The sequence below is a fragment of the Protopterus annectens genome, chromosome 5.part0 (assembly GCF_019279795.1).
Source record: "Protopterus annectens isolate FY-2018-M chromosome 5.part0, PAN1.0, whole genome shotgun sequence".
Classification (NCBI taxonomy): Eukaryota; Metazoa; Chordata; order Ceratodontiformes; family Protopteridae; genus Protopterus; species Protopterus annectens.
The window spans coordinates 232,298,335-232,314,651 of record NC_056735.1 but is presented as its reverse complement, the minus strand read 5'-3'; the positions used below and the strand labels follow the sequence as shown (position 1 = coordinate 232,314,651).

General features: G+C 38.4%; 1 protein-coding gene across 1 annotated transcript in view; it reads right to left on the bottom strand.

The window, feature by feature from the left end:
* Positions 1 to 15,838, bottom strand: part of LOC122802553 (zinc finger protein 420-like) — a 128,785-nt gene extending 112,947 nt beyond the window's left edge. The window contains exon 1 of the mRNA XM_044072214.1: positions 15,654 to 15,838. Coding sequence (XP_043928149.1) covers positions 15,654 to 15,665 — 12 coding nt within the window. The 5' untranslated portion in view covers positions 15,666 to 15,838. The remainder of the gene's footprint in view (positions 1 to 15,653) is intronic.
* Positions 15,839 to 16,317: the final 479 nt, after the last annotated feature.

The window sequence follows — 16,317 nt, the reverse complement described above, 5'->3', positions numbered from 1 at the left end:
ATATTATTTATTTTTACACAGCCATACAGACAGATACACACACACACACACACACACACACACACACACACACACACATTCTCCACATAAATACGACTTTTGCAGTGATTTCAACAAAATGACTGCATCCCTTATGGATTTAATGGAAAACCACACAATTTACAAGGGAGAAATCAAAAATATGAGACATTCTGCAAAATAAGGAACACTTGAAAGTACATCCAAAAAAAACAAATAATCATAATTCACAGTAAACATCCTCTTCCTCTATTGCAAAACAACCCCCAAACAGTACTGAAACAGCATAACAAACATGCTCACGTCTGGCAAAGCTACGGTACCTTACCCTATAACTTCCGACTCAAGATATCAAATTGAGTGTATAAATCTGCTGCAACAACTATGATGTCTTAACCTGCCAGATATCTTCAGTGTTTCCTCCTTTTCCTCTGGTATTGTCATCTATACAGTAGAATGAGAATGTGTTTGGATGGACACAAGTGTCACTGTGCAATAGAAAGAATGTAGCAGCACTAGCAAAATGACACATTCCCACTGCACAGCAGAAACTCATGTGAATGAGTAACAACTGTCTAAGGACACCATCTTTATTTTATGGAGAAAAAGGATGAATTTCTCTAAATTCCGGAAGAGACAAGTTGGTACATAAAAGATAAAAGCAGGACTAATTAGGAAAGTCAAGGGAAGGCACAAAATGGACTTGCTAAAGTTTACAGATAGAGGGGCAAAATGAAATTTGGGTCAAAATCAGAGAGGTATACTGTACATATCTGGTTGCCTGCCAGGCTGTACGGAAAAACTTAATGCAAGTTCTCACTTGCTGCTGTTCTTATCAACAGCAACTATCTATTTCACTTTGCCCATGAATATTCGCTAGCTGTTTACTTCTTCCTATTCCAGAAATCAGACATATCATTTGACAGCAAGGAGCAGAAACCTCCACAAACTGATTTGTCATTTGCACAGCACCTCCTCCACAGGAAGCAGCAACTCTGAAGAGAGGTGTTATGAGCCGTTATTTTATTTATTTATTTTCTTAAATAAAGAAATGGCTTTCTTTTACTTAAGAAAAGATACATAAACAAAAGTAAGGAACCTCCAGCTGAACAGCCCCCTACACCCTAGTTTACATAAGTACAAGTCTGATTATGTTTTCCAAAGTGCTAATTAAATTACAGCTTATTCTGACAATACTGTTTTCATATGAAGAACAAATCACGCTATACCAAAAAATGCAAGGTGTTTTCTGATGCAAAATGAGTTAACTGGACCAGTGTTTTCAGTCTAAAAGAAAATGTGATAAAAGTTAAACAAACTTGCACCTTGTCCACTAAGGAATTCCAAAGTCTTGAAATAAATGTGCTACCTGACTGTCACTGGTCCAGTCAGGATAAAATAGATGAGTCTTTGTTGGTTCTGTTCAAGTAGCTTTATTATGTACAAACACATCAGGACTGAGGCTTAATAACTTTAACTTAGGTAAACTTATAAACAAACTAGCTATCACACTCATACATGCTCACTGTCTGCCTGCAGTCTCAAAATGGCACTGAAGCTAGCACGGTTGCTATTTATATGCACGTGCCGACCATGAAACGCTTCTTTAAGGTACTACACACACACACTATTCTACATCCTCCCTCTTTGAGAAATCAGGCATGAAATATTGATGACATTAACTGACATGCAGTCAATACAAATAATTCTTTGTCATGCAATTATACAGAACTAAATACATATAGACAATTATGTTCAGGTTGCTGTGTACTTCACACTAAATCTGAAAATACGACCAAATCACGTGATGTAGAAATCAGAATCAGGTCTAGCACACCTGGGACTGTCTCTGCTGAATGTTCAACCTTAGGGGCATCAGAAATATCATCAGGAATGGAAGTAGAAGTAAAGACATGTTCTGCAACAGGAACATTCTCTGGATTGCTCTGAGATCTAGAGTCTGTATCACAGGAACAATGCTGTGATATTGATTCTGGTAAAAGAAGACGATGTCTGCAATTTCTCCTATATTCCACACCCTCAGATTCTACAAAGTAGGATCAGGGCTCAGTAAATATACTGTACCTGTTACTTGACCAATCTGGTCGAAACCTTTTGCTGTTTATATCCTCACTGTCTCTCCTTCTTTAAATGGACAAAGAAATCTGCTTGATTTATCATGGCTGGACTTCTGGAAAGAATGCTTTCTGAATAATTGGACTCTAAATGTCCTGTTGTTAACTTCAGGCCTCAACAAACTGGAACCAATAGGCAATGTTGTTCTGGTTTGCCTGGACAAACGTCTCTGAGCAGGTGAGCCAAGTATATCGTTTGGGGTATGTTTCTGAGATTGAGTAAATTCAAAAAGACATTGGTATTATCACACTGTGACCTCTCAAGTAATTGCTTTGCACAATGTACTGCACATTCAGCTAGTCCATTTGACCGTGGATATTCTGGACTACTAGTAACATATACAAAGTCCCATTCTTTTGCAAATTTCTAAAACAACTGACTAGGAAATTGAGTTTGAGTACCATTGTCAGGAATAACTTTGTGTGGACTACCATGGACTGATAAATGACGTTTCAACTTGGTGATAACAGCAGTGGATGTTAGATTAGGTAGTAAATCAATCTCAACCCAGTTTGAATAAGAGTCTACCAACACTAAATAATGCTGAAATTTCCACTCTAATATATCAGTGGCTACTGTTGACCAAGGTGGTTCAAGAACTTAACTTAGCTGAAGTGGTTATTTTTGAAAATGTGGTTTAGTACTACTGCATACTGAACAAGAAGAAAGTACTTTATCAATGTCTTTTACTAGAGAAGGCCAAAATACTAGTTCTCTCGCCCTTCTTTTGGTAAATTTGGAACCTAGGTGGCCACAATACAATATATGGATATCTTTATGTTGTAAGGAAGCAGGAACAACAATTTTAAGACCATTGAAAATAATGCCATCTTCCATCAATATCTCATCTCTGTAAGGAAAATAAGTTTGCACTTCATATGGTACACTAGATTGCTTTGACGGCCATCCAACATTAATGTAGTGGTTGAGCATTTACAAAATTGGATTACTCTTTGTATGATCTCTCAGCTCATCAAGTCTTGTGGTAGAAAAATTACGCATTTCCATGACATCAAAGTCAAAATTCTCTGCATGAAGCTGTTCCGTCGTATTTCTGGGTGATCTGGCTAAGGTATCAGCCAGATAAAGACATTTGCCTTTCGTATAGACCATTTTGAAGTTGTACTTTTGCAGTTTGAGCATCATTCTTTGTAGTCTCGCTGGAGCTGAATGTATAGACTTCTTTAGAATAGTAAGTAGAGGTTGGTCATCAGTTTCAATCTGAATAGCTCGACCATAGATGTAATCATGAAACTTTGAACATGCAAATACTATTGTCAAAAGTTCTTTCTCAATCTGAGCATATTGCATTTCAGTTTGGATAAGAGTTCTAGATGCAGAGGCTATTGGTCTGTCTTCTTGAAGAATAAATGCCCCAAGATCAAATTCATGAAACTTTGAACATGCAAATACTATTGCCAAAAGTTCTTTCTCAATTTGAGCATATTGCATTTCAGTTTGGATAAGAGTTCTAGATGCATAGGCTATTGGTCTGTCTTCTTGAAGAATAAATGCCCCAAGACCAAATTTTGAAGCATCACAGGAGAGTTACTGGTTTATTGACATCATAGTGGGGTGGCAATTTTCTGCTTAAGGTCTTCAAATGCTCTCTGGTCATGTTCCAACAAAGGCCATATAACATTTTTGCACCTCAGCTCTCTCAGAAATGCTGTCAACTCACTAAAGTCTGGTATAAACTTGCCAAAATAGTTGACCATACCAAGAAAATGCTGTAGAGCCTGAACATTATCTGGTGCTGGCATCTCAAGAATGGCTGCTTGCTTGGACAGGTCTAGTCACAAGCCAGTGTTAGTAAGCAAATGACCTACATATGTAACTTCTAGTAGTCTGAATTTGCACTTCAGAGGATTGAGCTTTACGTTTACTTCAAGTGCTCTGTCTAGAACTTTCTTAAGGTTTCTGTAATGATCTGTTTCACCATTGCCTCCAACCAATAAATCATCTACTGTTGTCGCAAAAGGATAACCTGAAAAAAATTTGCTCCACTACACGCTGAAAGGCTTCACCTGCAAAATTTATTCCAAATGGCATCCTGAGGAATCTGTATCTGCCAAATGGGGTACTAAATTAGTAATGAGGATTCGCGCTCAAGCATCACTTTCCAAAATGAACTTTTTGCATCTAAGACAGAAAAAACAGTGGCATTTGGTTTTAGGGCTGAGACTTCCTTGACTGTGCTCATTGGACGATGCGGTCTCTTTAATGCTTTGTTTAAATCTCTTTGGTCAATACGTATTCTGATTTTGTCTGAGTCTTTTTGTGGTCTCCTACCATGGACGACACCCATTCAGTTGGTTTGTAACTAGACAAAATACACCTTGCTGCACCATTCCATCCAGCTGAGCCAAAACTTTATTCTGCATAGCTATGGAACGTTTCTTGCTGGTCTGACCACTGGATTGACCTCTGGGTCTAACTTCATAGAATACACAACTGGAAATTTGCCCAACTTGCCATTGAAAACATGAGCATACTCTGAGAAAATAGCTTCAGTAAAATTGGAACTAGGATATGCGCTTATATGATGAACTTCTTTGGTAAAAGAAAGCAAATTCATTCTCAAACTGTCTCTGAGACCCAATAGTGACTGCACAGGTCTTAGGACTACATAGAATAACAAGCTGTAACAGTTCCTAGCCACATAACATAAATGCACTTCTGAGTCTTCGGTTTGAATTTCTTCACCTCCATAAGCAACAAGTTTTGCACTACTAGCCACATTGAGTTGTTCATTAGTTATCATCTTGCAAATGTCTCTGCTAACATAACATTATACTTTGATCCAGTGTCTACTTTTACCATTGACCTGGACAGTACAAAACACTTCATTCTTTGCCAACAAATCTACTGCATCAATCTTTTCACCAACCACTGATACACCATCTATGCAGAAAGTAGAACTGCAACTCTCTATATGATCAACTTGCTTTTTTTAAGTGACCCACTGTGTGAGGTTTACTTGGTTTGCAAAATGTTTGAAAATTATTCCATTTTATACACTTGTGGCATTGCTGACCAAATGCTAAGTATTTTTCTCTTTTAGACTCATGATTGGCACCACAATTGCAGAAATTAACAATAAAGCTGGATTTGGGTTTTGCTGACTCACCCTAGTACTGCACGGAGCATGTCCTTTTCTTAGAACTTGCTGGAAAACTACGGGTTTTACCTGGACAGCCTGCAGGAGTGGCAGGTGGCATGTGCTTAGGCCTGCTTCTGCTAGCCACGTGTTGCAAGCTGTCTACATTTGCTCTGGAGTCTGCTGAAACCATGTTCTTATCACTTGCAAGCATACTTGTGTGTCTTTCTGTAACTTCATGGATCTGACAAATCTCACTAGCTTTGCTCAGCATTAAATCACTGTTACTAAGCAAAATCTTTCTCACAGCATCACTATTAATACCACACACAATCCTGTCCTTTATCAGCTCATCTTTTAAGTCACCAAACCGACACGTTCTAGCTTTCTCAGGTCAGTTATATAAGCTGCAAACATTTCCCCTGGTTTTTGATCTCTTTTACAAAACAAATGTATCTCTAATGTAATATTTGTCTAGGGGTTACACATTTCCTTGAATTTGCTCTTCAAGCACTCAGGGTCTTCCTTTGATTCAGTCTATACAACAACATGATGGTTTTCACCTTCTTCCTCATATACAGCTGGTGCATACACAAATGAACAGTCTCTTTGAATGGCCTCTGACCAAGCTAGGTTTAGCAAAATGAATGCCCTGGTGTGTTCATCTTTATCAGGATAAGCTGCTTGTATAAAAATATTGTACTCTTGCTCAAATATTCTCCAATTCTCTGCAATATTCTAATCAAACACTAATGGTGATGGTTTTCAAAATCCATCTGCCATATTAACACATACCAGTGAAGGCTTTTGCAAGTATGCATGAACATCATCATCATCATCTTTCAGCTTCCCCTGTTAGGGGTTGCCACAGCAGATCATATCTCTTTCCATTTCTTCCTATCCTCTGCATCTTGCTCTGTCACACCAACCGCCTGCATGTCCTCTCTCACCACGTCCATAAACCTTATCTTAGGCCTTCCTCTTTTCCTCTTACCTGGCAGCTCCATCCTTAGCATTTTTTTCCCAATATACTCATCATCCCTCTTCAGCACATGTCCAAACCAACGCAATCTCGTCTCTCTTGCTTTGTCTCCAAACTGTCCAACATGAGCTGACACTCTAATATACTGATTCCTAATCCTATCCATCCTAGTCACACTGAGTGCAAATCTTAACATCTTTAACTCTGCCACATCCAGCTCTGACTCCTGCCTTTTTGTCAATGCCACTGTCTCCAACCCATATAACATAGCTGTTCTCACTACCCTATTGTAGACCTTCCCTTTCACTCTTACTGGTACCCGTCTGTCACAAATCACTCGTGACACTCTTCTCCACACATTCCACCCTGCCGGTACTCTCTTCTTCACCTCTCTTCCACATTCACCATTACTCTGAACTGTTGATCTCTACTCCCTGCATCCTCACCATTCCTCTACCCTCCCTCTCATTTACACACATATATTCTGTCTTAGCCCTGCTGACCTTCATCCGTCTGCTCTCTAGAGCATATCTCCACCTCTCCAGAGTCTCCTCCACCTGATTCCTACTCTCACTACAGATCACAATGTCATCTGCAAACATCACAGTCCACAGGGCCTCCTGTCTGATCTCATCTGTCAACCTGTCCATCACCACTGAAAATAAGAAAGGACTCAGAGCTGATCCTTGATGTAATCCCACCTCCACCTTAAACGGATCTGTCACTCCCACTGCAGTCCTCACCACTGTCACACTACCCTCGTACATATCCAGTACCACTCTTACATACTTCTCTGCCACTCCCGACTTCCTCATACAATACCACAACTCTTCTCTAGGCACCCTGTCATATGCTTTCTCCAAGTCTACAAAGACACAATGCAACTCCTTCTGACCTTCTCTGTATTTCTCCAATAACACTCTCAGAGCAAACATTGCATCTGTAGTGCTCTTTCCTGGCATGAAACCATACTGCTGATCACTAATCATCACCTCCCTTCTTAACCTAGCTTCTTCTACTCTTTCCCATAACTTCAAGCTGTGACTGATCAATTTTATCCCTCTGTAGTTACTGCAGCTCTGCACATCACCCTTATTCTTAAAGATAGGTACCAAAACACATTTTCTCCACTCCTCAGGCATCCTCCGACTTTCCAAAATTTCATTAAACAATCTAGTTAAAAATTCCACTGCCATTTCTCCTAGGCACCTCCTTGCTTCCATTGGTATGTCATCTGGGCCAACAGCCTTTCCATTCTTCATCCTCTTCATAGCTGTCCTTACTTCCTCCTTGCTAATTTGTTTCACTTCCTGATTCACTATCCCCACATCATCCAACCTTCTCTCTCTCTCTCTCTCTCTCTCTCATTCTCTTCATTCATCATCCTCTCAAAATACTCTTTCCATCTACTCAACACTCTCCTCTCTTGTGAGTACCTTTCCCTCACTATCCTTTATCACCCTTACTTGCTGCACATCTTTCCTAGCTCTGTCCCTCTGTCTAGCCAATCAGTACAGGTCCTTTTCTCCCTCTTTAGTGTCCAGTCTCTCATACAACTCTCCATACGCCTTATCCTTAGCTTTCGCCACCTCTCTCTTTGCCATGCTTCTCATCTCCTTATACTCACGTCTACTTTCTTCATCTCTTTGACAATCCCACTTCTTCTTCGCCAGCATCTTCCTCTGTATACTCTCCTGTACTTCCTCATTCCACCACCAGGTCTCCTTGTCCTCCTTCCTCTGTCCAGATGTCACACCAAGCACCTTTCTAGCAGTCTCCCTTACTAGTTCTGCTGTAGTTACCCAGCTATTCGGTAACTCTCCACTGCCTCCCAGTGCCTGTCTTAACTCTTCCCTAAACTCCACTTCAGAATCACCCTTTCTTAACTTCCACCATTTAATCCTTGGCACTGCTTTCACACTCCTCCTCCTCTTCTTGATCACCAATGTCATCCTACAGACCACCACTCTATGCTGCTTAACTACACTTTCCCCTGCCATGACTTTACAGTCTCCAATCTCCTTCAGACTGGCCCTCCTACATCGGATATAATCCACCTGTGTGCATCTTCCTCCACTCTTGTATGTCACCCTATGCTCCTCCCTCTTCTTAAAATACGTATTCACCACAGCCATGTCCATCCTTTTTGCAAAATTCACAATCATCTGACCTTCTGCATTCCTCTCCTTAACACCATACCCACCCATCACTTCCTCATCCCCTCTGTTCACTTCACCAACATGCCCATTAAAGTCCGCTCCAATCACTAGTCTCTCACCCTTGGGTATACTCACCACAACTTCATCCAACTCACTCCAAAATTTATCTTTCTCATCCATCGCACACCCAACTTGTGGAGCATATGCACTAACAACATTCATTATTACACCATCAATTTCGAGCTTCATAAACATCACTCTGTCAGACACTCTCTTCACGTCTAAAACACTCTTGGCATATTGTTCCTTTAGTATAACCCCTACCCCATTTCTCCTGCCATCCACACCATGATAGAACAATTTGAACCCGTTTCCTAAACACCTGGCCTTACTTCCCTTCCATCTGGTCTCTTGCACGCACAATATATCAACATTCCTTCTCTCCATCATATCAGCTAGCTCGCTTCCTATACCAGTCATACTGCCAACATTCAAAGTTCCTACCCTCAGTGCTACACTCCTAACCTTCCTCCTCTCTTCCTGCCTTCGGGCATGCCTTCGCCCTCCTCTTCTCCTTCGGCCAACAGTAGCCCAATTTCCGCAAGTATGCATGAACACACACACAAATATACATATGACAGAAATTTATGCCAGTATTTGTAATGATGCCCAATAGCTCAACAAGCCCCTGAATAACTGAACTTTGCAAAATAAGTCACTCTGGCACTGTAATACTCTTGAAATCACTGTACTGTAGTAAGAAACATTTCAAAATAACTGCACTATGCGAATAAACTGGGCAAAAGAAGCTCAGAGTAAGAAACATTTCAAAGGAACTGCACTTTGCAAATAACCAGTACACAGCACACTGAAACGTTCTTAAAATTGCTGTACTTTGCTAAATAACTCTTTACAGTGCAAGGAACACTATGTAATAGCGGCACTTTGAGAATTGACACACTCAGCACAAGAAACTTTTCAAAATGATTGTACTTTGACTGTACTTCATGAAATAGTTGCACTTTGCAAACAAATAAACTCTTCAGAATAAGTGCACAGTAATAAGCACACGCTGTAAACACTTTTACAAACTTTGAAATACTTTGAATAACTCTAGTTATGCCTTGAATACAATACAAAACAGTTATGCCAAAACACAGTACTTTGCCAAAAACATGCAATTGCCTTGCTTTATTTATGCTTAATGTGCCTTTTTTGCTCTTATTATATTCATTTTGCTCGTTTAATCTTTTTTCATGCCCAATGTACTTTTCTTGTGCTTGTTTTACTTTAAACATGCCTGTTTTGCTTTACACATGGTTGTTTTATGACGGTAATTCCAACCCCCTTATATGCTTTTCTGATAATCGTTTTATCAAATATCTTAATTTTAAACCTTTTCTTTAATTAATAAACCTTATGTGTCTCTCACTTGTTTAATAGTGTGATTTGTGCCCTTGCAATACTCCATTTTATCTTTTTTATAAAATAAATCGTTCATACAAGTTTTCATTACCTTTGGTTCATTTCTGGCCCTTTTTCATGCTCATTTCTCTTAGTTTACATTCACTGTTATCTCTGTACCTCATAACTCTGAAAAGCAATCTCTGGAATCCCAATTCTGACACCATGTTGCTCGTCCAGTCAGGATAAAACAGATGAGTCTTTATGGGTTCTTTTCAAGCAGCTTTATTATGTGCAAACACATCAGGATTGAGGATTAATAACTTTAACTTAGGTAAACTTATAAACAAACTAGCTATTATGCTCATACATGCTCACTCTCTGGCTGCACTCTCAAAATGGCACTGAAGCTAGCACGTGCTTGCTATTTATATGCTCGTACCGACCTTGAAACAGTTCTTAAAGGTACTACACACACACACACACACACACACACACACACACACACACACACACACACAATTCTACATTGACTTATTACCAAAACATTTAAACCTAGTAAAATATAGTCAGTTGTCAGTTAAAGGTTCACCACACCTTCCAAAAATATGGAGAAGGAGGTTAAGGCTATGCAGTTGTGTCTAATGGTTTACAGACTTGTTGTACTGTTCTGCCCATGTCACAGCTTCTGCATACAAATATTACTTTTGCTTTGTAACAATGTAAATGAACCAAGTATGACTGTCAGATTCTACATTAACATGAAAAGTACAGTGGAAAATGAAATTGATATCTCAGTAAAAATAAGCATTTCTGATTTAACATTTTAAATAAAAACATTTTAAACAAACCACATATTTTGTTTTAATATAAGTATGAAAGGAAAATAAATTAATACATTAAATGGAAGCATAAAACCATCTCTGCTTTCTTTCTTAATTTTTCAAAAAGCTTAATACATAAAATCAGGGAAACCATTTACTATAAACACTATCTGGTGTGATGCCCAAAAGGGGTGGGGGGGGGGGTTCCAGACTATAGAATGATGATTTAAAACATTTATTTTCTTGTTGTACACTATTAACTCCTTCGCAAACTGTATTTGAGCTTTGTTATAATCTGCAATGTTTGTTTCCTGTGACATGTGACCTTTTCTCTTTAACGAAAAGGGTAGCAAAGGACAAATATATGTATTTCAAAAGCACAACATAACATTCATTAGTATCTTAGTAAGGAATTAATTTCTTGCATTTACTTAAGTCACTCAAGGGTTTGAGACAAGAAAGCCAAAGGTCATAAAATGCAATTAAAGTGTGCTTCAAAAAAGCAGGTGGCCAGAAAAGTGAAAGGAAGCAGTTCTTAATAAGCAAATGCATTACTACAATGTGTGGGGAAAAAGAAACTAATGTATTCTGATGTAATGCAATTACAGCTGTTTTGTGTTGGAAAAAGAAATTGTGTTAGCTGTTGCTCCCTGGCTTCTGTAAATGAATGATGATATTAATCTCTGAATCTGAAGCCCTTAATTTTTACCAGTTGGACTCTTTCCACACTTCTAGCTTCTATTCAACTGTGTGTCTCACTGCAAACATTGGGTAAGTGGTGCTGCATCCCGATTTGAAACCAAACTGCTACTGCACAAATACTGTATTTCAAGGTGGTTTGTTACTTTCAAGTATACTCTGGTATAATGTAACAAATAACAAATATTCCAAGGGCACTTTAAAAGAGTGAACTGCTAATCTGCTAATAAGACAATAAATGGCAATCCAAAGTTGATCTGCTGAGAGCTCTTCTTTTTGTTTGAATTTTTAAATTGTAAATAATTATTAATTCTGAAAACCAAAAAAGTAAGCGTACCCAATCAATGTAGAGCAAAAAAAACAAAACGAGATGGAACCGTGTTTAATGAAGGCAGCAAGTTATTGGTAGAACCACAAGTGGTGAAAAAAGTGCAAATACAACACTTTAATGAACTAAATGTTGTATTTGCACTTTTTTCACCACTTGTGGTTCTACCAGTAACTTGCTGCCTTCATTGACCACAGTTCCATCTCGTTTTGGTTTAATTATTAATTCTGTGGTGCACACACAATGGTTATGCAACTGATTACTAAGCCTCAATATTTGTTTTACAAGATATTTTTCTAAATGAATTACTGTACTACATAGAGTATGATCTGATTTGATGGGAACATCCAGGATATTATTTGTAATGTTAAATGCTCTCATATAAGGCAAGCCTTCAGTGTGAATGCTTAAAGATATAATAAGAAAAGATTCATTTGTGTTAAAGACTATAAATCTGGTAGTATATTAGCAAATTTGTTTACTGTTAATTGGAGAAAGACAATCTGCTCAGTGGGTGTTGGATTTGCAATGATGAATTTATTTAGGAGTGCTCTGTAATTTTTATTCATTATTACTACAACATAGGACTTTGTGTGACTGGCACTGTCCCACTAAGAGAGGATGTTAATTATGTGCATTAATTTATTACAATTAGGGGAGGTGTTTACATATCTACTGCCAAAAGGGTAGTTTGCTGGCTATATGATGGATGGCCAAGTACAACTGAGCAGTATAGCAAGGACATGCACAGTGATGCTTTGGGTAGTCATTGAGCAACATACTAGGTATAAGATTGCCTGTGATCTGATGAAAGATTTTTTTTTTTAATTGGAATTTCTCATCTGTTTTCTCTTTTTATTTATATCAGAGGATAGAAGAAGCATTGTTTCAAAGGGTGATCTGGAGAATCATGTTTTAGTGGTCCAGTGTATTGGCAGTCCTGTAAGACAATTGTGTAAGGTGACTTTATGGAATTGTGTCTTATGATTTAGTGGAATGAGTATGGTCAGTTGGACTTGAATTAAGTATCATCCCTATGAATAGGCTAGACTTATGCACTTCAGTAAAAGTATCTGATTTTGATTACGTAGTTCAGCATTTGTGGTACAGAAATTAAGAGTGTAAAATTCAGGAGATGCCCATGATCCTGAATAACCTGCAGTAGTCTGCTGATGTCAGTGATTCTACTTAATCACACAGATAGAATGGCAAGTTTCTGTCCTCAAAAAATTAATAAAGTCACAGGGTGTCTATGCCAGTACACTGGGTGGGAGGGAGACTTCATAAAATATGTTTTTGAGTAAATAGTTTCAGCTACACAGTTAAACACATTTACTCTGCAAGTCTTGGCCATATGCTAGTTTCTCTGTCTCTGTATGCTTACAGTCAAGGGGCTAAATCAAAACAAAATCTGCCCCTACACACACTCATACAATTTTGTTCTTTTTACAGCTCTCTGGCTCTGCTGCTGTAAGCATTGCCTCACTGCCAACTGCTCTCTTCTACTAATTATACCTGGGTGCCTGAGGTACCCTGCAGCTTTCCTTCTTCCTTTGTTTTTTGTCCTACTTTGTCTTCTCGTCTATGTCCCACACTAGTTACACTGTATATGCCTCATAAAAGCAGCCAGAGAAAAGGGCTTTAAAAGAAGAAAAGTTCACACTTTGTCTCTTATCATTACAGCTGTTACAAATTCCCAGATCCAGCTTTTAAATTACTTTTTAACAGATTCTCCTATTATAAAGGCAGAAGTTACATAGCAAAACAGCAATCAAAGGGAGAGCAAATCAGGCACTGAAAAAGAAGTCATCTTTTCACTAAGGCAGCTACTTGGTAAAAGAGACCTGAGTGGTAATTTGGGTTAATCAACCTCTCAATGGGGACAGAGAGATAGGAAATGGGGCCAATAAGGGTCCCCACAAGAGGAAATTTGTATACTAATAAAGGAACCAGTACAAGTTCAAAGTCAACTAGTGCAGGTCAACATTTAACAATGGCAGCCAAATCTTTCTCTACCCACCAATAAAAGTATGAAGAAAAACAGTGGTTGGTAGGGCAATGTTGATTTTTTGATGACTATATTGGGGTTGAAAAGGAATTTCCTGTTTCCACAGGATTTTCCCCTTACTCAGTAAGCAGAAGCTATTAGGTAGGTAGGTTAGACTGCCGCAGTTATACTCATGTCACAGTCTGACAGGTTTGGAATATACCAGAACACTGGACAGAGACAGAGAGAGAGAGAGAGAGAGAAAGAGAAGTTAAAGAGAAAAGATTTGGATAGTGCTTCTGTAGGCTACCAGGAAACAGATAGAATGTTAAAAGCTTAGGTATCCTATTCGGGAATAAAAAACATGCTAAGATTACTTTGGAAAATGGCAGCCCACACTATGGCACTCATGTATGAGTGGACTGGAAACCAGACTTTGGACAAGAATGGTAGGCTAGCCACAGAGTAGGTTAGGATCTTCAATTTCACTTTGTGTTAGTGTGCCTCAGGTCATTCATGGGTAAAAATGGGGGCTATACTTACTTGTAGTACCCCCAGGATATGCAGTAGCAAATCCCACCTTCTCACAGACTGTTTTTTGTGTGTGTGTGTGTGTGTGTGTGTGTGTGTGTGTGTGTGTGTGTGTGTGTGTGTGTGTGTGTGTATGTATGTATGTGTGTGTATACCTACATGACTGAAACAACATAAGATCGACAGTAAAAAAACTCTCAGAAAAAGTCTGAAAATTAGTAAGACTGACACAGAAAAAGATTGATAAATTGAACTTGTAATAGGGATGGGTTTATGCCTTTTTCCCCACTGCTGTATGACCTCAGAGTTGGTAAATATAATTAGCATTTGGTGGTGGGGGGGGGGGGGTTGCCCCTTGAAAAAACTTTTTCCTATCAATCTTATGTTGTTGCAGTCATTTTAGGTACACCTATATCTATATACATACATATATATTTCAGTGTATTTATAATGCATGTGGGAGCTAATGATTTACTGGATTACTTTATGTTAATAACAGATGATTTCATATATACAGTGTGTGTGGGGGGGGGGGGTGAGAGACGGCAGCCCTCTTGTTGCATATGATACAAATTTCTTCCAAAACACTGTTTTTTCACAGATATCAAAACCAGCACAGTCAATCCCCAGGGGTACTACAATCAACTAAGGTAAAAAGGGTAATCCACCATTCTCATAAAAGGTATGACCTTAGTAGTGTCAATATAATTTAAAATCTGTGGATTCACCAAATTATATCTCCTTGATTAGAGTAACTCAAAACCCTTCTATATCACACAATATGCTCAATTTAAAATGTTAAGATTTGCATTTCTGCACCTAAAGTACAACAGGGTAGAGATGAACAAAGAAAAATGTGATATTTTGCATGGAAAACCATACAATGCATTGCTAGTTTGCATACGGTCAGTGTGTCTCCATGCTGTAAGTAAACGAGCCTTACTGAAGTCTATTCAGTAATCTGGGCAAACATATAGTACATTTTAATGCATATTTCAAAACTGCATCACCATTTTTAACCATTATCCCTCCAAATAAGTGTTAACAATAAGCAAACAGCAGACATTATTACTGAGCAGATTAAACATGCATGGATTGGTTATGCTAAAATAATCTCCTTTTTAGTATGGGGATGGTGACAATAGCTGAAAAGAAGGCATACATTGCCTAAATGATGTGTTGTGCATGTGTATGTGAGTATGCATTTGTTGAGAAAAGCAGCTGGAAACAGTGTTTACTTTTCCTACTGGAACGTGCACTGTTCTTGCAGACTGCAAGTTAAATGAAAATCTGCGGGTCTAATAATCCGATTCAGTTTTAACAACAAAGTCATAAACATCTCTTTTAATAAAAAGTGTGATTAAGTACATACATCATACTGTCTTATTTTCTCATTTTTATGGGCTTCAGTCTGAATTAATGTCAGGCTAACACAGTTTTATTACAACTTGCCTTTGCTTTACATAAATGTTTTGACTGACTTACCTCAAGTTTCATGATCGCCTGATTTTTATGCAGAAATAGTATATGTGTGTTAAAAATCAAAAGTATTGCAGCTGAACTATGAGAATTAGAGGCAAAAAAAGAAATCTTTTAGCTACAGAGCATAAATCTTTTTCTCTCTCTTTCTTTCATGTCTTCCTGCTTCTGGCACCTTTGAGAGCCTAAACTGCACTTCCTGTGTTTGTGCATAACATGAACCCTCCCCCAACACACGTACCTTATAGCAGTAGTAACAGCTCACTGATCTTTCTGGTAAGCACCGTCAGCTAGCAGAAAAGGCAACCCAAAATGACTGTCAAAAAGTTGTAATTAAGATGCTGATCCGGTACTAACATGCTAAAATTTGATATTCAGTTTTAATTATAGATAGTAAGAATCAAATGGTGCATATCAATAGCTTTGGACATTAAAAAAAACATTGATACTTTAACATTCTGTAGTATATGTAATTTATACAGCAAATTCACACTGTATAACACAACTTCTTGCAGTACTTTATTGCTCTTCACTAATTTCGGCCTGCCTAGTAGCTTGAGTTGTATGGAGGACAATTTTTAAAGGAGGACAGGAAAAGAAGTTTAACCCAGAAGCAGCTACTGGTAAGCAAGACGTAAATGCAACCAGATTAATTTGAAAAAAATATATA